The 21850-nt window shown below is 39.0% G+C and overlaps 1 protein-coding gene across 6 annotated transcripts in view; it reads right to left on the reverse strand.

Annotated features, from left to right (window-relative positions):
• LOC131682343 (uncharacterized) overlaps nucleotides 1-21430 on the reverse strand; it is a 364899-nt gene extending 343469 nt beyond the window's left edge. For all 6 annotated transcript variants that reach the window (XM_058963738.1, XM_058963736.1, XM_058963733.1 and 3 more), the window contains exons 1-2: nucleotides 20565-21430; nucleotides 6674-6729 (exon numbers count right to left, since the gene is read on the reverse strand). In XM_058963738.1, coding sequence (XP_058819721.1) covers nucleotides 6674-6729; nucleotides 20565-20694 — 186 coding nt within the window. In that variant the 5' untranslated portion in view covers nucleotides 20695-21430. The remainder of the gene's footprint in view (nucleotides 1-6673; nucleotides 6730-20564) is intronic.
• Nucleotides 21431-21850: the final 420 nt, after the last annotated feature.

Below are 21850 nucleotides of genomic sequence, written 5' to 3' on the forward strand. Positions count from 1 at the left end.
AAGTATATTGTAGTCTTCAGGCAAAAAATTTATCTTGATGACTCTATATAACTCTAGAACTGATGTTGCATAACGGTGCTATGCCAAATCAGGCCAAAACACCGAAAAACCACAGTCATGTTTACAAAAGATGTTCTACGTTTTTTGAGGCCAAATTTGTGGTAAGATCTTTGCCCTAGTTCATGTGGAATAAATCTGACTACGTCTGCCGCTGCAGATTGCTTGCCAGACCATAAAATCCTGGGCAATTTCGAATTATTGTTTGTTTGTATTTTTCAGCGATATTAAATTTATCTCTGGCAGTAAATATTACGCACTCTCGAAATCATGACGTTCACTGCGCCGAGTGTTTTATAAGTTTGCGATGGGATAATTTGAATACTTACAATGTGCGAGCTGAATTTTCTGGCGTTTGCTTGGCTGAATTATCTGTTTATGTTAATTTATAGAAAAAAATCTCATGAAATTTACCAAACAATACATGGAAATTTCACCAAAATTGCAGAATATTAGCGCCAGTGCAGTAAAATTTCATTTCATTCAATCGAAACTGAATGGACGCAGTTAATCAGTCGTCTACGGTAGTATTCATATTCATTTAACGCATCAGAAGCTGTTGATCTGAAGCTCAGCTCAGTAGCTCTTCACTCACCGTCGCTTTCAAATGAGTCGCAATTCATAGTCAACCTCCTTCGTTTGATCTTGTCAAATGAATAGATCCGCTTTAAATTTTCCCAGTGAGCACCAGTCAAGTGAGATCCGGGTAAGCCTAAGACAAGAAGAGACAACTGGCTTCGTGTTTTTGGTTATCTTGCCTTTTTTGTGCCAGATGACGGATGAGTGTATGCAGCTTGCGAGGTTGGCAGTGCAGCCAATATCTTTGTCATATTTAGATATGTTGCTATAATACACATAATAATGACCGTTTTATTAACACACATTTCGCCAAAATTTATCTGGTACTAATCAATCCAACATTTTTATCACATACTTTATGTTTCTAGCAAATTTGGCCAGCATAACAGCCTATTCATCAGAATCAAATTTGCAACAAAAATATAATAGAGATGAACGTACTACCAAATACGTTTTTCATTGCAACCAGTTCCAACAAGCTGTTATTACTAGATTCATTATTTTTTGTCTGAAATCTGCGAATTTAAGAAAATTTGAAAAATAATTATGACAGCCGCAGTATGCTATCATTATTGTACGAAGCTGTCAAATTCATTGCTAAAATCAAATATGGAATTCAGCAATGTTCTTTGCACCTCTACCAATATTTTCCTGTCCCGATGACATGGTAAAGGGGTAAAACACTTCCACACTCGTTCTATAGGAACACATTACGAGCACAGTCTACAGACACGAGAATAGTCGATGTTCTCTATCAGAAAGAATTCGAAAAAATTTTGTTCGACATGAATGCTATAAACAGGTCATATCGATGGTGGGTTTATTGATTTCAAGTAACCAAAAGTCGCCATATTGGATTGATTGCAAAATGTCCTCAATCATCAGTTTCAGTCATCTACTGACCAGCCTTGTAAAAGCAATATAGATATATCTAACCGAACATGTCAAATGGTCCTAAGTGCAAATGACAGTTTCTCTTTGTTTACTTTCTCTTTCGCTAATAACTCGGCAGTTTATACGTTTGTTACTCAACTTTTAGCAAAATAAGCTTGTCGACATCAGAGTTTTTCGATATATCCTGAAACAATATTTAAAAGTTTTAAGATAATCGAAAGAGAAAGTAAACAAAGAGAGGCTCTCATTTGCACTTAGGACCATTTGACATGTTTGTCGAGATATATTGTTTATGGTTTTCGCTTTAGAGGTTACTGGAAGCCGCCATCTTTATTTTCATGATGTCCTAAATTCATAATTTCCTGTGTTTTATGACTACTTTAACTGATACCCACATTGATAGTCGTTTTCACTGTTTCTTAGTAACCTAAAGGTCGTCATCTTGGATTTCAAAATGGCCTCACCTCCTTTTAAATGTTATCCATGTTACCCTCATCTCTGATTTTAAAATGACTTTAACCATCGAGCTTGAGCTTGAGCTTTACCTTGTGCGACCAGCCCTGGCTGCCACTCCGTTATCGATGTGGCCTAGCTGAAGTTGCAAGGGAATCAGAATGCTTGGGATTAGGGAAACATCTTTCAATGTGCAACTCCTGGTAATCCTAAAGTGTTTATTGATCAAAACCGGCATCGGCCAGGCCTGAACGTAGATCGCAGAAGGAACGTTCGTCCGATACTTGCTTTTGCTAGAGGCCGTATATACTACTGCGCACTCCACAAGTATCACGGGAGGAGGATATTTGTTAGTAACTAGATATTGACCCATCAACTCATGGACCGGAAACCAACGGCCTTACATCCCTTCCGAAGGAAGAATTTTCACCTCAGAAAAATCTCGACCACCTCGACTGGGATTTAACCCAGACCAACTGGGATGGGTGGCTGACACGCTTACCACTCAGCCAACTGCGCCTTCGTTTGAAATGACTTTAACCATCGATTTCCGTTATCTATCATCTTGGACCTTTAACGAGTTCGACCGTTTACTCCTAAGACAAGACAAGGCAACTAGTAATACGATTTCTGTGTATTTCTGTACCTTGGTAGTACGTCCATCTCTATATAAATTTTTTTGGCGAATTTGAAAATTCTTTTTTTTTCATATCCTCCTGATTTATCAGCTTCATCGAAAAAAATGACAACCTCACTCATACAGAGAAAAAATGTTCCTACCTGTATCCGTCTTGAGTTGTCTCGTCTTTTCATAGCCTTTACCCTATATATAATTATTATCTTGGTCGGAGTTATTTTCATGTCAGTGAGTGTTCATTCATATTCATTTGTGAGTGGTTCATTGGAATGGCTCACTTCCATTAACTGAGACCGTGCTAATGTAAGGTTGGTTTTCAATAGAAACTAAACAGGCAAAAACGTCAAATGACCAGAACCTGTTATTCAATTGACAGTGAACTCTGAGTGACTCAAACGAAGACGGCAGCAGAACTCAACTGATATAGTGGTGGTATGCTTACAGTGAAAGACTCGCAGTTTCAATTGAAACGAATATTTTCGTTTGAAATTGATATTTTACCGCACTGATTGGCGCTACACGTTAAACTGTATTTCAACAAAATTTGGTTATTTTGCGTCGTTCGGGCTTGTGGTATAATTTTATCCTGGGTAGCATTAACAGAGATAAACCCAAAAAATCTGATACTAGTATGAACCAACAAAAATGGAAATAGACCATTGTGAATCATTACCCTGTTTTGTCTTCATTTAATGTATCATAAAATGTTATACTTCAGTGACAGACTTCAAAACTAGTAGGGGAACTGTGGGTAAGACGGGCACATGGTTATTTTAGGTATATAACATCAAAACTTCTATTGTATTGTATGTGTACCCTATCATTATGGGTAACAATGAATAATGAAACTCTTAGTAGGCCTTGAATACTGTTAAACGTGTACAATTTAAATAAATATTGATAATCAGTAGTGTAGTTTCGTGCGGATGTAATTTTCAAGTTTCGGATTTAAGGTATATCGATGAAAAAATCCATTTTTTTCGCGGATTTTTTCCTTCATTTCGATAAAGTAACCCTTAAATGACATCTTCGTGGAAAATAACAGGTAAGTTGATTTATGCGTGAATAGGTACAAATGTTTTAAAATATGTGTACTGGTGGGGCAAGACGGACAGTCTTGATTAATTTTATTGATTCATCCTTATATGAATGTCTTGCATGTTGAAACGAAATTCTAGCAGTCAAACGTGGACAACCATCCAGTTAGCTGAAGTCCCACATGCAGTAGTCTGCAGGATGTAGGGGAATGTGTTCGGTTGTCGGCAGACTTTTGTTTCGGCTCACAACATTACTCCAATTGAACAATATATGAGAACCTGGAAACGACTTTGTAGACGACTTTGTGCAGGTCCCATACTCTGGCTGTGTGTAACCCAGGAACAGATGTTACCAATTACGCATTTAATATATTAATTTACCAGTTTTCACTGGTAAATTAATATATTAATTTACCAGTGATTGTGACTGATTATTGGAACTGATTGTATAGCTCTCTTTATGACAACGGCAAAAACGATATTAGAAAATAAATCATTTTCTTCAACTCTTAATCGAACTCCACAACGTTATCTTTCACCTAGAATTGAACATATATATTAAGAAGAACCACAATCTATTCAAAACATCCATTAGAAATAGGAAATTTTAATATTTTGTGTGTTTGATCATCCTTTCTGAAACATGTCCGTTTTACTCCCACCATATGTCCGTTTCAGCCGCAGTCTGGAAAAAGTGCAGATATTTCTGCATTTTCTAATTCTTCAAAAAATGATACTTATTGATTTTTGTAACATAATCCCTCTGGGCACGCGAAAGCCAATATATGGAGTTACAACATAGAGTATTACATGTTGACAAAACATGCTCTTACTATGTTATATTTCAGTACTTCCTTAATATGTCCGTCTTACCCCCAGTCCCCACACTATATACAATATATATTGTAATATTTACGCATTTATGCAAAGCCGAGCACATTGTTTACGAAAACATCCTTAAACGCATCATGAAGTACGAAGAATTCTTTGCTGGCCTGGACAAGGGTTTTCGAATGGTGAATTTGCGATAAATCTGCCCTACTCCATTAATTCTCCGAATTGGTCAAGAAATTCTTCATCCTCAAACAACGAAATGTAACTAAGGAGATCAAATTGTTATTGTTAACTCTGTCAGTATGCTGTTAACTGCGCATTCAAATACACGGACGCCATTACGAGAAAAACAACGGATATTTCTAACCTTCAATTGTTTCCGTATCTTTTCAATTTCCATTACAAAAGGTCCAATTTTGGAACCCTTGAAGTAAAATGCGATATACTGATTCCATCTCTGTGATGAGACGCTTATCGAATGCTAGATAAGCTAGATTCACTGCCGAGGATTAGTCGAGTAGACTGCAACAGAGCACCGAGTATGGGTCGTCAAAACGCCAGCGAACAGGACGCCACGCTCCATCCGGAATCGCCAGATCGACCATGGCACCACACCGGTTATTCCGATAGAAATATAGCGAAAACCAAATAAGAATCGATATTGGAATAACTTTCGCCAGGAAACTCTCAGAGTAAGCTAGATTCACCGCTGGGGACTAGACTAATTAGACCAGGACGAGACACCATCAGTCACGGGTCATCGGGGCACCAATGAACCGGACGCCCTGCTCCACCGGAATCGGCACCTAGCAGATTAGCTCGGTTTTGGGAGAACTTCTCTCGCCGAAAAAACTCTCCGTCGGAGTAGGTCAGGTCAATCGTCGGGGTTAAATCGAGTAGTTTGCGAACAAGTCGAGGAGCTGAACGGCTCATCAAGGAAGTAGTACCAAATGGCACAAGAAGGGAACTAAAGGGCTTAAAGGAGTTGCTAAATGGCACCGGACACGGAGCCAAAGAGGTCAAGAAGTTGTGGTTCTGAAACCAAAGAAGATTCGGTATCGGGAGAACTTCTTTCGCCGGGGAACTCAACGTCAGCGTACAAGCAGATTCATCGCCGAGAGCTAGACTGAGTAGACCGCGACGAGACATCAACAGTCGCGCCGGGGTTTCAGCAAACCGGACGCGTTACTCCACTGAAATCGCCAAACTGATCTGGCTGGTTGGCTCGCTGGGGAACTCTTCGTCGCGGTAGGCCAGATCCATCGTCGGGTACTAGACCGAGTAGTTCGTGATCAAGTCGGAAGCGCAACGAGGAAGTGGTACTAAACGGCACAAGGGAACCGAAGGGCTCAGTAAATTAGACAGTATGAAGTTTGCCGCCCAGATTGTCCTCGTAGGGGAAGAGCACAAATATATGCATTGTTTAGGACTGAAAAAAAGAATTCTTTTTAAATATTTAAATAGTTCAGAAAAATTTGCGGCAAAACGAATGTCTTTAACTATAATAATGTTTTTGAGAAAAATAATAAGTTTACTGAATCGATTTGGGTATTTTCATCGCATTGGGAAGCATTTCTCATGGTCAAATGTGTTCGTTTCGAAAGGCATCTCAAGTGAATAGTTCGAATTGAATGAATGCTATACGAAGTTACTCCAATTGGCCAGCATTAAAATGATTGATTGATTGTTGATGCACTGTATAGACATGAATGAGCACGTCATGTGCGATGATCGTAAATTTGAAGTGACATGAAGAATTTAGTTATTAAATAGAATATTTACGTAACTCACTGCGCGTAAAAAACCCATCGGGTTTTCCAAATATCTACACAGCCATCAGTAATGGCTTCCCGAAAGGCCTTTGGTACTCGAACTGGATTTTACGCTTTGTTATTAAACTAGCTATTATCGTTTCTTGGATTTGTTGCAATAAACTTGAAGAATATTCCCATTGTACCTGCAAAACGAGGTTACCACTCTAGCAAGAACAAATCTAAAGAAGACGCAGTATTGTGAACTTAATTTTGCACCAATTAGTCTTCGCAAAAAACAAGCAAATCTCTGCGATCTCTTAAAGTGTACAGCAACACAAAAGACATCTTTGTACAAAGACAATATATAGCGCGTGCCGTGGAATTTCGGAAAACTGCAAATATAAGATAGAATAATAGGTCCTACTTACCGTCCGAAAAAACAGCACGATCCACACCACTAATGGCAAAAATATTTTCATTTTTGCTGCAAAGAAAAGAAAACAGAGAAGAGTAAAAATTAGTAACACGTAGAAATAACACAAACCGACAATCATCATTTGTTTCCGGGTGGATATGTTCTCACCGAGAACATTATGCTCGAGGGAAACAAATCTCCCCCCGCACCGCGAGAAAATAAACCCCACCCAAGCCATACCCTCGAACCCGATCGCACCAAACATGCCCAAACGAAAAAAAACAGCACTCAGCACTCGGGCAATCAAAATGGCTCTCGCCAGGTTTTTGTGTTCACTTGTGTTTACGCCATCCTCACAAGGTTTACTGTTATTCCCAGCTGAGTGCAACACGACCTCGATCGACGCTATCACCCCGCCGAAAGTCTCATCGTGGTTCATCCCGGGTCTGGGCAGCAGCGAGCGAGCGAGCGAGCGAGCGGTCGGTGGCTGGTTTCATGCTTTTTCCTCGTTTGCAGCATTTAACATTATTGGCAGCAGCAGCAGCTGGCGGAGAGGAAGCTTGGGAAAGTCCCACATTTTCCCGACTACGTGACTGTTCTATAACAGCCGTTACGTATCGACCCGGAGCCCACGGGTTTACGTGTAGGAAAAAGTAGTTCTTCCTCGTAGGACGGTCATCCGCTCCGGGGATGTACAGAATTTGGTCACGCTGCGGCTGCTTCTGGGTTCTGCCCACGGTTTCGCCATCATTATGCCACTCGGTTGCATCTACATTAGATGGAGAGGGAACCGTTTCCCCATACCGGCATCTACATGCCAGAGTTGCTGCGGTTTTGCTACTGCACCCCGTTATCGCTTGGTTTAGATCAGTTCGATTTTTGCATAACCGGCGAGGAGTTGGACAAAAGTCCAAGATCTTTGCGCAGTAGGTACTTGTGTAAGCGATGAAAAAAGGGAGTACGCCACGCCACAGCGCCACCGATGCTTGTTTTGCTTTACATTAGTCGGATACATCCCCATGGTAGTGGAACAAAAAAACACACACTCACAGAATGGGCTGATCGAAAACTGACGTCTGTTTTTTGATATACCACAGAGGTGTTGGAAGCGGAGATGCAATTTCCTTTTCACGGCTGTTTGTTGCTTGACGGCGTCGATGGTGAGGCTGATTGCTGTTTGCTCAACACGGTTGGAGCTAGCGTTGGAAGTTTGGTAATTGGAATCCGCTACTAGTTGCTATACGAGGTAAATGGCGAGAAGACTACACTCGTTTAGATATGGTTGTTTTCTGAAGCCGAGATGCTACTGTACTTATAAAGGAACTGAAAGATGTCTGGAAAATGCTTTGACGTAGAAAAAAATGTTGAGATTTTATTCTATTGAAAAGGTTAGAGTTTCGTTTTTATGTACATTTATGCATAGAAATTCAGTGTATCACTGACGCCTTACGTATAATATTGCCAATTTCACACCAAATTTGACTATTACACAATTGAGCATACTCTTTCAAAGTGTGATAAAAGTGCTCATTTAAGTCCAATCGTCTGAGTACCTTCGGTGCACTTGGTCATTTGGTTACAACAAATAAGTGCACCAAACACTTCTAGACGATTTGATTCATAGTGCACTTTTACCACGCTTTTAAAGAGTATGCTTCTGTGATAGTCCAATTCGGTGTAATACGTGCAGAATGTTCTTTAAGGGCAGACAATTCTCATTATCACGTAGAAAATTTGTTAATATATGAATGTTTTGTCATGGCATCAAATGAATACTTTCAAAAATAATTTAAGTAGAACAAGTAATCCAAGAGTTGAATCTCGTTCGCTCGTTCGTTTTCCGAGGTTTTAAGGAAAAGTAGTCCATCTATTTTAAAACACATCATCACTTCGGACCAACATGGCTTTGTAAGAAAGTGCTCGACAAATACTAATCTGATGAGCTACGTGTCCTCGCTGATTGATAAATTGGAAAAAACGACAATAGATCGATGCGATGTACATCGACTTCTCGAAAGCTTTCGACCGTGTATCTCATCAGCTCGCTGTGGAAAAGCTAAGACGGACTGAACTGTCGGACTGGCTGACTAATAGACCTTTCTCGTCCGACCTAACCCCCTTTTTTCTTATTTTTATTCAAAAGACTACACATTTTTAAGAATATTTCCGCTGAAATGAGACTTTTTAGAGCTATCGTGATTTTTTAATGATTTTTTTAAATTTAAAAAATGCAGGAATGTTGAGTATTTTTTTCACCTTTGCAAGAATGGTGGGACTCAAAATATGTGTTTGGGCAGCACTGTTTTGTATATTTTTGCTTGGCTTCCTGGCAACGCGGCAAATAAAGTGGTGAGTCGCGGTACAAAGATCATTGGTTATGTAAACAAACTAAAGTGAACCTCTCGGTGGAGAACGTTGCATGGTAATGTTTAACCTCACTTTTTTGACAGTTCAAAGAGATTGTTTACATGATCTTGGAATTTTTGTTGATTCGATCATAGAGAAACTTGGTTTGGTTCGCTTCCAAATGTTAACACTTTCCCAACAAGGTCGCTCAGCTGTATTTTTTAATTGATGTCGGCATCATACATTGTTCCGTTAACTTTAACATGTTTACTTTTCTTGTACATGATTCATTGAAGAAGCAAGGAATTTCTAGCCAAACATTTGAAAAAGGCCTACTGCCAAATGCAAACAAATCGAATTTTGATGTTCTCTATTAAAATTCTGGGACAGAACCTGTGGATAGATGTTTTCTTTTTCTTTTTTCTGTTCATTTTATCTCTTGTCTTGCATAGCCACTCTTTCTTCCTCACATATTTTAAATGGACTGGCTACATTCGACAGTCCCCCCTGACTGCATTTGACGGTTCCCTTTGGCTGCATTTGACAGCTCCCCCTGGCTACAATTGACATTAGGTTTTTTTGTATCCACACGTTCCGTCCCAGTTAAAAACTATCTATCTGGCCATGTACATAAACATAACGCAACAATGGATTATGAAGAATTTTGATAATGATTTTATAACAAATTATAAAAGAGCCCGGCTGATATAAAAGTCCTAACTAGCAATACACTTATCATAAAATGATTATAAAGGATTATTGTAACTGATTCCAAAAGGATTATAAAGGCAGTGAAATACGTACTCAATGAATTAAGGGGTGTGTCTGATACAATATGCGCAATCAAACTAAATAAAACAGAATTCAATTTTTAAATAGAATTATAATGAATTCGACCAAAACTTCTTTTGCCTTTTTCTCATTTTCAAATGTTTGGGTAGAATTTAGATTATTTTATCGTTGTTGCGATCAATTTCGTTTGGTTTGTTTTGTTCACAATGTTAGTCGCAGAGCATTTTGGTAATCTATGGCAATTGATGACCTTTACACCCCATACTAGGTCCGCTCTTGTTGCAGCTGTTTCGCCCTGTCCGGCACCGAGTCAATCGATGGTCCAACCTGCGCCGCACTCGTCTGTCGCTATGTCAATGGCAGGGACTTGGATTAAAGGCCAAAATTTCAGCTACGGTTGGTGGTGTTGCTGCAATCGGTTTGTCTTCGGCCACATTGGACATTCGGCTAACGGGAATATTCAGCGATTCCGATTCGAAGGAAGCAGCGCCAGTAGCAGACTGCTTCGGCTCAGCAATACGCTCCGGTATCGGACGAAGCTAACACTCCGACAGGACGAAGGTTTCAACGAGGGGCTCAGGCATAAGTCCTTGCACTTCCTGCTTGTCGAGTGAACAATTCCGACGAAACCACTGCCGCTCTCGCCAAGTTTGATCACCGTAATAAGTGCAACGTCAACGGTATAGTGACAGGATTAGTCGAGAACAGTGCCAGGACTGACTTGCCAAGAGCTACAAGATTAAATAGCAATGCGTTTCTAAAGTCACCATAGTATAACGTAGAGGCTTTACCAAGATGATTTATTCAGCAGAATAAGATAGCAAAATTACCCAAAACATAAGACCTGGCTGCCGAAGTGAATCCACACACATCATCACCTACAGAGGTAAGCAATATTGGAACGCAGCGAAATTCCTCACAATGAATTGATCTCGTTAGGTGAAATTCCAGGAAGTACAATTTTCATAGCACAATTTAGTCGACCGAAATTGTAGTCCTCAGTCGAGAGAGAGACTGATAGAGTAGCAGCAGCTAGGAATTTTCTTTCGAAAGCTAGCAGCGGTTTCGCGTATCCTGCGCTAAGTAGAGAGCGTTAAGACAAATCTCCGAAACATGTCAAGTGCTATCAGATGAGAAAAAACGTCGCATCTATGACCAGTACGACAAGGACGGTCTGCTGACCAACGGTTCCGTCCGGTACCACCATAACACACGGCACCGGCGACACATATATATTCACAACATACTAATTACTTATCCTTCCGAAAAAGTAAATAAATTGACTATGCAATTTATCATTCGCTGCCTAGTTATTTCCTGCCAATTTGAACACGACAGCAGTTGCAGAAAGTTTTATTGCGGTGCAAAAATGATGGCAACTCGGGATATAATACAGTCGTGATTCGTTGGTTGGACATTTTTTAACTGGACCGCTTTTTAGATGGACCTCCGCTAGTTGGACCATTGTCCAACTAAAATGCATCTGAATGTCAAAATCTTATGTCAAATTCACTTTGACAATCAATCTGACAATTATTAGAGATGTGAATAGATGTAATTATACTACTAACGTCTCCTTTGGAGAGTTTTTGACATTTGTCAGTCGGTCCAACTAACGAATCAAATTCGTTAGTTGGACAGAGGTGTGGCCCAACCAGCGAATCACGGCTGTATAAATTTACATATAATTTCTCCTCCCTGCTCTGCATTCTTATCACTCCTATCAAATCCTTCTTACTCCTTATCGTCAGTGCCGAACACTGTTTTGCATTTGCCGGCTAAATCAACGACAATGCGATAATCGTCAATCGACGAAACTTTTGCTGAAATGGAACTTGAACACGAATAGCAGCTATCATACGCTGGTAGGCATTCTGACCAATGGAAACGGTTTTCGGTATGGGCATTGAACGATCATTTCAACAACTTATCATCGACCGAATTCGTTACCTATAAAGTTAAGGTAAACTTCACCACCTAAAAATGAGTAATAAATCGGATCATCTTGTTAGGACTTAACCCACGAGCAAACAAACAAATGTGTACAAATCCTTATCTATCATTCAGAAAGCAATCGTTTTATAGCCCAATGCTTGATCTTACGATTCAGCATATGCCACCGGGTTTTGCATCCAGCGCCGATTGGTCAATGTATGAACCAGGGGTGACTACGCATCTCGAAACGAAAGGTTTATTGTATTCAAGCTTGTGTGAAAAGGTCGATTCGAATTGGTTGCATAATGTGGCACCAGGTTCCCATTGTTCCAATCCTCATCCCTCTTGAGTTGATAGTCTTTCAAAGAGCATCGAAAGTATTCAAGTAATGTAAATTTTAAAAGTTCATGTAAACAAGTCTTTGGTAAACAAGAACACTGAACTGTCAGAAAAGTGAGGTTATACATTTTCATGCAATGCTCTATGTTTTTGACAGGTATATGAATGTATCATTTCAGCATCAGTGATGCCAGGTCTATTCAAACAATAGCCTGCAGTAAAAATATAAAAGTCTGCAGATTGCTACAAAAATCTTCAATAAATTTGACATAGAAATGTAGTATGTATATATTTTAAATTATCAAAAATGTTGAAGGCTTGTGTATAAATTGGCTGGCATAGGCTTTGTTCTGCTAAATATTTGTAATCTGCAAAACATCTGCAGTGAAAATGCAAAATCTGCAGATTTACTAATATATATGCAGAAAAAAAAGGAAATTCATCCAAATGGTGTAAAAATGCGGGGAAACAAGGCAAGATAGGTATTCAGAATATGGGGTTAAATGAGCAGCTTGCACTATTTTTGATTTTTTCAACAGTTAGAGGTACCAAATCTTCGCGGCAATCGGCAGTAACGAATTGGGGATAAAAAGGAAGCATCCTATCATATAAAATTTTTTGACGAGAAAGGTCTATTGGATCTTCACGTACCTTGCGAACTGTAACACCTCGGTGCGACTTGGAACTACACTATCCTTTCCACATTACATTGGGCGTTCCTCAAGGGAGCCATCTCGGACTTCTCCTATTTGTGCTATCTGCGAACGATCTCTGCAGTCAATTATCGTCTTCTAAAGGCATATATGCTGATGATCTGAAAATTTACTGTGCAGGGCCGGGAAAATAATTATTTCCCGAGTGGGTAGTAAGATTCGGCGTGATTTTTACTCGTAGTGATGAAAGTTCAGACATGGTGTAAGTGAAAGTGAAAATTTCCGGATAACACCTGGTGGCTATTTGGAATAACTCTTTGTTAACGGGCTGTGTGAACGACGGCTCAGCGAAAATGTGTTTGTTGATTACTGATACTACAAATGGTCGGTGTTAAGTCAGTCCGGACTAAGTCGCAAAACATAAAAAATGAGATAATGATAGCACTGGATAAAGAATTTCTTCAGCTGTATTCGACTTTTGCCAGATTTGAAATTTGTAACAATAAGCAGCAATTATGGCGAAAATAAATTTCCAATTGCAATGTGAAGGATACTGCGATTCAAACTTTAAACTCGTTTTTCTCGATAGTTCGATCTGACTTAATACCGACTAAATGTTCCACAGCTATGTACCAATTACTCTATCCTACTCTACTTCCGGACCGAAGATAACCCATTTAACATCATCGATATATCGCGTAAACTAATTAAACAACAATCGGCCGTTTACGAAAAAGTATCTTGTCTACGTACCTTCTGGGAAGTAGAAATTGATGGTGTAGTCTTCGACCTTAATTGCAAAATATGGGGTTGGGTCCTTCCAGAACAGTCAGTGAAAATTCTGGTTTGCAAGCAATTGCGCTTAGCAAAAATCGAGGAGTATAAGAACTTATTTTCAGTAAGTCTCATATCGAGCCTATCGCCGGGTCTACTCTTCCAAATTTTGTTTTTTGAATGAGGCTCGTCTACCTGTTCGCCTTTTTATGCATTAGGGCATGCCATCATTACGAACAATTGGGTCATATAGCTACCCAATGTAGAAGCGTAGTAACGACGACTAATTTCTACGCTCCCTTGTCTACTAAAGAGCGAGTGTCTGATAATCCTATTGAGGGAACATGTTCTAATGTGCCTATAAATTTTCTAAAATAGAAAATCATTTCCTCTCCTAACTTCTTCGTAAAGGCCTGAGATGTCCTTTGATGGGTGCTATTACAAAACTGAAGTAAGTGGCTCCTCGTCTCAAAAATCTTAGAAACTAACAGGAATTTCCTCATGGGACATAAAAATCCCCAAGAATCCCTATATTTCATTCCCATAAGTTTTCTATGTTTAACACGATGTATTTGGTTAACTTCCGACCTAGATCTTCCACAATTTTAACATTATTCGCCAGGGCCGAGTTAATCCTCGGTACCAAATATTGAAGTTGTCGTTTGTCAAGTCCGAATCAAAGGCAGACATTGTTTCCCTATACATCACACCTCAACTCAAGAAAACTTCAACTCCCACGGTATACCATAGGGTTGTCTTCACGTTGATAACCGATCTATCTTACTGCATGATATTCGCGACAATTTCAATATGATCTTGACTACTCCACCACCGCGGCCAAAGGCGCATCTACTATATCTCAAGCAATCGAATCAAAACAAGAAATTTCTTCGGTGAAAGAAGACTAGGTTTTAACTGGCTTGATTATCGACACTGCGATTAAAGGTCAGACGAAGCGAGATCCGGCGCAAACAGCAGTGGACGTTCTCCCACTTCGTGGTGGGTAGAAAGCACTTAGAATTGAACGAAATCCTCCTATAAGGACTTTTTGAATGTAGGATCGCCCGATTTGTTCCGCAACGTTAGAAACGTAAATGAAAAACTTAATGAATGCTGAAAACGCGGTTATTGGCACCGGTTTGTCGACGGATTAACGAGAGAAATGATGTTTCACCTGGTGGTTAGGTCCTACGTGTTTGTATTCTATTCAACCGTTGATCGGAATACACGGAACCATATTCAACAAATTAGTATCTCAAAGATGACGGTGGTAGTTAAGTGGAAAGTCTAAGAAATTACACGAACCTTTTAACATAGGCAACACAATTTATTTCAATAATTCACTACTACAACTATTAGCATCCAGAAGACATTTTCTTTGGAAAACAAATTTCCCACACGGAAAACTCGATTTAAATTATCTGACTGAAACTCATTCCTGATTGGTTCCCGCTAATTATGCTTCGAGCCGCTAATCTTGAACAGTTTACGTTCGAAGCTCCACCTCTTTGAGCTGGAAGAAAACTGATTTCATTCGATGGCCAGCCCATTTAGCTTCGAAGTTAAACTGAACCGAGTACAAAACCGGGGGTCGCATGCGCGTGCGGCATCATTCGTGTGTTACACTTGTGCTAGTTATACCAGAACGTCCTGTCGACTAAATCCATCGTCTGCTGAGAAAGGGCAACTAAGCCGAGCGTGTCGGTGCCAGAGCACCTGGCAACAGTGATGGAATATTGGAGCTGCTCTGCCGCGGCATAAATATTTCCCAGGGTGGAGTTCTGCCTAACATCGCCTATCTGGCCGAAACAACAACAAAAAAACGTCCTATCTAATCTACATTTTAAGCATTTGACAAGTTTTTTAGGCAATGTCACCCTAAGCAGTAAAATGGCCAATGATCTAATGATCCGTACTATGAAATAGTTTCTCCACCGGGCTCACTGTTTTGATTAAATAAGGTTTTTAATATTTTCGATGGGAAATACATATGAAATACGGCAAAAAATCAAATTTAATTTTTTGGTTTGATAGGCTGCCTATCAAACTATTTGGGCTAATTTGTTTGCCAAAAGAAAATATTCTCCGGGTGCGTACTGAACGTATCAAACAAATCTTTGCGAAATCTATTGGGAAATATTCACATCAATTGTGTAACAGATGCCGTATAGAATAAGATTACCATAAATTACGTTAGAAATGATTTTATAAAATCAATCATTAGCTTTGCTTTGATTGGTGGCCTACTTGTTGTTGTTTACAGGATTCCACAAAAAAAATAGAAAAAGTTCTTGTTTCGGAAAATGGCTTCATGAAAACCGAAAAATCTCATATTTTACTGAAAAATTCGCTCATTTTTGTTCGAAATAATAGAAAGAATTTTTTTTTATTCGGTTTACAGTGGTTATATGGTGCAATATTTACTCAAAAAATAGTTTTTGTCAGTAAAAAGTATATATATAACTTTCTAACGAGAGAAGCTAGTGGTTCGGTATATTAAGACAAATTGTTCTCCTTCAAAATATCTGAAAGTATTTCTAAACTGATATTAATGAAAAATCAAACCTGCAAAAGTTATACAAAGAAAACCATTTTTTAAGAAAAACCCTAATTTCTTGTAAAATGAAAAGTACACGACACAGAACTTCAGTGTCTTCGACGAAGTTTTCTAAAATTTTATTTTCTTTAATATTCTGGAAGACAACGAAACTCTATCTCGAACCATTAAAAGGTAATTTTCTGTGCTTTAGAAAATTTAGAACTACCTTTACCTTTTGTTTGTCCCAATGAGTGATATTAATATGCCGAAAAAACCCATTTTTGGTGAAAAAGTGTTCATAATTTGCAACGAAAATAGTTAGATGTATGGTTTCAAGTGACCTATAATAGGTTTTAGGTTTCATCAAATGCAGTACAAAATTACTAGATCATTCTAAAAGTTCATTTAATTGTTTTGTAGCACCGTGTTATCAACAATTAGTTTTGAATTGTTGATAAAACGGTGCTACAAAGTATTGACTGTACTTTTGAAGAGATGTAGTAGTTTGTTGTTGTATTTGATGAAACCCAAAACCTGTTGCACGGAAATTTTTTCCCAAAATCGTGAATAAAGTACCATGAATTCTGGAACAATCACATATTTACGCTACGAAAACAGGACCATGAACAAAAATCATATGTTTTATAATTATTGTCCATTTCCCTTCAGTAAAGCCAGTATAACGCTTTTATTAGTGGAGGTATTTGTTTTTGTTTTGTGAACTTCAGTCTTGGTTTCCGCCATACCAATACCAAATCGATTTTCGGTACGTGACCTAGTTCACAACTTTATGAACTTTATTCATAAAACTGAAAGTTGAATCGTGATTTCGTTTTCGTGACTGTGAAGTAGTTAACAAAAGCAAAACCCGGATCACTATTTATCCTTTCAATCATCAAACTAGTTCATGATTCCTAATATATTAGTCACGATTTGATATCCTAATAGTATAATATTTACGACTTATCATTGGAGCTCGTGAAATAGTTCACAAAATCGAGAAATATTATTCTTGGAAACGTCAACTGATTCATGATTCCTAGTATAAAAACCACACCTGACCATGCGTTCCCGTGAAATAATTTACAACAACATAAAATATCGTTCAGGTGTTCGTAAACTGGTTCATGATGCCTAGTAAAATTTTCACGATTGACTAATCGTGCTCATGGAATAGTTAACAAATTCGTAAAATATTACTAATGGATTCGAGCACGGGTTTATGATTCGTAGTACCTGATTCACGATCTATCTTGAGTGCTTGTGATATTTAGAAGACATCCGGAATCATTTTCAAATTCGTGTACCCGAGAAAATTCTCGTGGGTTCACATCCCATACAACCCCTTGAAAAGACCATAAATATGGTCCGTGCCAAGTTTTACAACCATCAAAACACCATAACATGATCTCAATAACTCATAAATACACCAAATTATGGTTTTTATATGGGATCTACCGGACCGTGGCGATGGTGTTTTCATGGGCTGACCCCATTTAAGACACTATCAAAACACCATGCAGTGAGCGTGAAATTGGACCTTCAGTATGGAGGTATTATTGGCTTTCCGTTTGCTCGGGTAACTCTGCACATGGTCTTGAAATTTTCACGTGCTTAAAGTTATGTCCAGCTGCTAGCAACTAATAATAGGTGCGAGCAGCAGATATAAGAAAACTAGTAGGACCTCGAACATCGTTACTCATTTGATAAGGTACAATGTGATGTACGGACAGAAAACGAAATCTGCGCTGTTTGTGATATAATTCAGTTACCGCGAATCAGTCACACTTTTATGATTCAATTCATATTGTCACGTTACTAGGAGTAAAAATTCCGATAGTAAATAAACATGAACATAAGTCCCATTACTCCAAGCTCAAGAATAGAATATCACGATAACGTACATAAAAATTACGAAAAGCGTGACTAAGATCCCGAAATCCTAAACAAAAATTTCACTACTCGTGATAAAAATATCAAAAATTGAGACTATGATCACTAAATCATTAACACAAATCACTCTACTTGTGACTATAATATCACGATAACATGAATAGAAATAACTGAAATCGTAACTAAGATCCTGAAGCATATGCTTGGGACACGATAGATCAGCCTTTTGGGGCCACTATAGGACACTACTATGGTGTAAATCTGAATAATTTTTATAGGAAAATTGTGCGTTAAAATGAAGAGGACATAAAGAACGCAATTGCATCTGTATAAGAGGGTATTCGATCAACCTCTAAACAATTCAAGGCTCCGTTCGAAACATTACGTGCTCGTGTGAAAGGAAAGTGCTCGTCATCGATACAAACGCGTCAGATATCTCGCGTGAGTTACCAATATAATAATTGAAGGTATTGTTGAAGTAGATTTAATCGAAACAAATATGAAAGAAAAAGAAAAGGAAAAGGAAAAAAAATGCTCTAAATAACCACGTTAGCCGAAATGCACAACATCAATTCCACACTCTGGCAATGACGAGGACACCGAAGAAGTCATTTACAAGCACAAAACCGGACGCGGTTGCAGAAAAAATATGTTTTTTGACATTTCCGTCCGCGGTTTCGTGATTTTTCACATCATTTAATACTTCCTTTTTTTCTTACCGGAATGTCGTCAATAGATTGCATTTATTATTTGTATTCCTTGATTTTAAAAACATCCAATAAACTCTTTCGCGTTATTAAAAAAATTCTAGCACTGCATAAAATCGTTATTACCAAAAGATTTCCACCGGGTGCTGTTTGTTAAAATCAATGTATGAATACCATCACACTAGCTCGTAAAAAAAAACTGACCTACTTCGCCCAACTCTACTCTTTTTATGATAAACGAAGCGAAATTTCACAAACCCACAGGAATAGTGACTAATCTAATAGTAATCACGAACCAGTTCCCAAGACACGAATGCATCCATGAATAATTATCCGAATGTTGTGAAACTGTCACGAGAAAACATCAAGACTGTTTTGATTTTTGAATCTAATTCATAAGAACGAAACTAGATCATGGTTAAGATGTAATTAATCATGAATCAGTTCATGTTGTATCATTGGTTTATGAACAGTGAAGTTAACCCTCCGGCACTCGCGTCGTTGTATTTTGTGCAACACCTTCCGAAACGCTGGCGAAATCTTCTTCCGGAGGGTTAACGAAAAAACGACCATTAGCACAAATAAAATTGTTATGCAGTCGTTACGGAAGAAAAAGTGAACACAACTTTAAAACACATGATTTTTGTTCACGGCTCTGTTTTCGTAATGTAAACATATGGTTGTTCCACAATTGATGGCACTTTAATCACGCATTTTGGAACAGTTTTTTCCGTATGAGGAAGGGGCTAATTTGACTAGATACTTTTAAAATATGTTCCAAAGCACTTGTTTCGTGAAATTATGAATTTTTACATTCCACAATAAGGAATCTATCGATCAATAATCAATAGAATAATCAATTATTATGGGGGAATTCCTGGGTATGGCCAATTTGACCTACAATACTGTCTGTGTATTTTCAATTTTTGTTTCGACTACATAAGTCACTTTTTACTTTTCAACGGCATTCAATTAGCTAGAGATTACTAAGTAGAAACAGGCATAAAATCCTACAGACTAATCTTTTGTCTTCTGCTGGCAGGAGTCGGTCTTAGGTAGTGTTACGACGAATCACTCAAGTCTACAAGCAAGTCTCACGGCAAAGACAGACTTGTCCCTCTTTACCATCAAAGCCAACTTCTAGTTTTCTGATCTGTATATTTCACATCCTTGCTCTCACTTGAGAACTAGGCTCTAAAATTTTGAAAACTTTCCTTACTCAGTAAGCTCTAGCTAATTGAATGTTGTTAAAAAGTAACAAAACTTTATACAGTCATGCGGGGTTCCGAATCGATCAAAAATATTCGTTTTCCTTTGGAAAACACATTCCCGAAATATCCCCCGATATATTTCCAGAAGGAGAGTACTTCTAACAATATATTCGGTGTTAGTTTTTTTGAAAATTTTCAATGAGAAAGAGTTTTAAACGCACTAGTTCTCTGTTCTGCGTTAAGAACACCGTTCTCCAGTAAATATTTCAATATGAATAAAAAGAACTGTTTGTTTTTGTGAGCAATATGAGTATACACTTTCACCACTATTTCACGGTTCCAGACCATATTGCGGCTGAAACCACCCTATTCATTAACATATCATGTGAACTGTCCTTTATTTCCAATCAATCAGAATATTTTAAAAAAGCATTATAAGTGTAATAAATAAACCTCAAGTGTGAATTTCACCAAACCTTACTCAGTTGTGCTCAAAATACATTTCAGATCACCATTGAATTTAAAAGCTTAAGAAAAGTAAAAATGCCGAAAAAACAACATACGAATGCAAAAATACTGTTTTGTTCACAGACGACAGATTTCACCTCAATTATCGCAATCGAATAATAATATACAACTAAAGATGGATCAAGCCACTCTCCAAGCTACCACATCCGGTTTACTTTCGCAATACCCTGCAGCTGATTTTACGAACCTTGCTTTTGACGACTCGTCCTAAGGGACCCAGAACCTCGTTGATCACCATCCAACATAGGGCGCAATTTTGCAATATAGTCGTTTTCGGAAATTGTTCCACTGCAACGCACATCACTGTTCACTTCCATGCACTTTAGTAGCAGGTAATTTTTCTGTATATTTTCAAACAGCACAAAATCTCAGTTCAAATCCACCAGTTTCAGCACACTTTCCGGAGATTTAATTTCCACTGTGATTCACTTCCATTCTTCTTTATCAGTGATTTTTCGCACAAAATCTCCTTGCAAATTTCAGATTTTGCCACCATAAGAATCTGCTTCAACACTAATTAGCAAAGGCCAAACTTTCCACTATTTCGTCTCGCTGTTTCACTCCTCGTCAACCCCGGACCGACCGATCGGCAAGCATCCACTTGACAAAAAAACCCGACACGTTTTGCCACTTTTTGCTGACTTCGTTTGACATTTCACATTTTCGCAGGAAAAAAAACTTGCCACAGCCGCCAAACGGCTCACTTTTAACATTTATCCATAACCGACAGCGACATCCCACAATCTGCGGCACCACCAGACAAGCGTTGAAGTCTCCGCCGTTGTTGGTTTCACCCGTGCTGCTGGTAGAACATCAGCAAAAGCAGAAGCAGCAGCAGCAACAAGTCACCGATACAAACGGTCCTCAAGCCACAGGTACTTCAACTGCCAGTAAAACACACGTATTTAGAGCACATTTTCATGTACCCGCACCTAGTTCTAGCAGGAAAAAAAGACTTCTATAATGGAGCAGCGCGGAACCCGAATGATCTCGCTGGGGGGCGCGCGCGAAACAGACTAGCACTACAACTCGATCGAAGACGTGGAAACACCTTTCCCGTAGAGCGGCCGCGAAGAAACTAAAGAGTAAAGAGCGAACGCCGAACGAACGAGGCTGAGGTGCCATAAAAAAGTCCGGGTCTCCGCCTGCGTGAACTGAAGGCAGCAACAAATCGAGAGATTGCGACTTAAGACAACAGCTATGTATATTCACTTCGCTACAGTTGCTGGCTGGCGCGTTGGCTGCTGGTCTCACGGATTTCGGTGCGCGGGAGAATTCGCGGCGAGAGAGTTGAAACTGAAAGAGAGTGTGTTTGCTGTGTTCCCCTAGCCAAGAAAAGCCATTAACACCGGGGCAAACAAATTAGCTTTCGGAGTCGGTCGCAACTTGGTGGCTGAACCAGTCAGTGTGTGGGTTCAGTCCGTCGTCATCGTCGTCGTCGTCGCCACCCCTGCGCCGATCGTTGCTTGTTAC

The sequence above is a fragment of the Topomyia yanbarensis genome, chromosome 2, assembly GCF_030247195.1.
Source record: "Topomyia yanbarensis strain Yona2022 chromosome 2, ASM3024719v1, whole genome shotgun sequence".
NCBI lineage: Eukaryota > Metazoa > Arthropoda > Insecta > Diptera > Culicidae > Topomyia > Topomyia yanbarensis.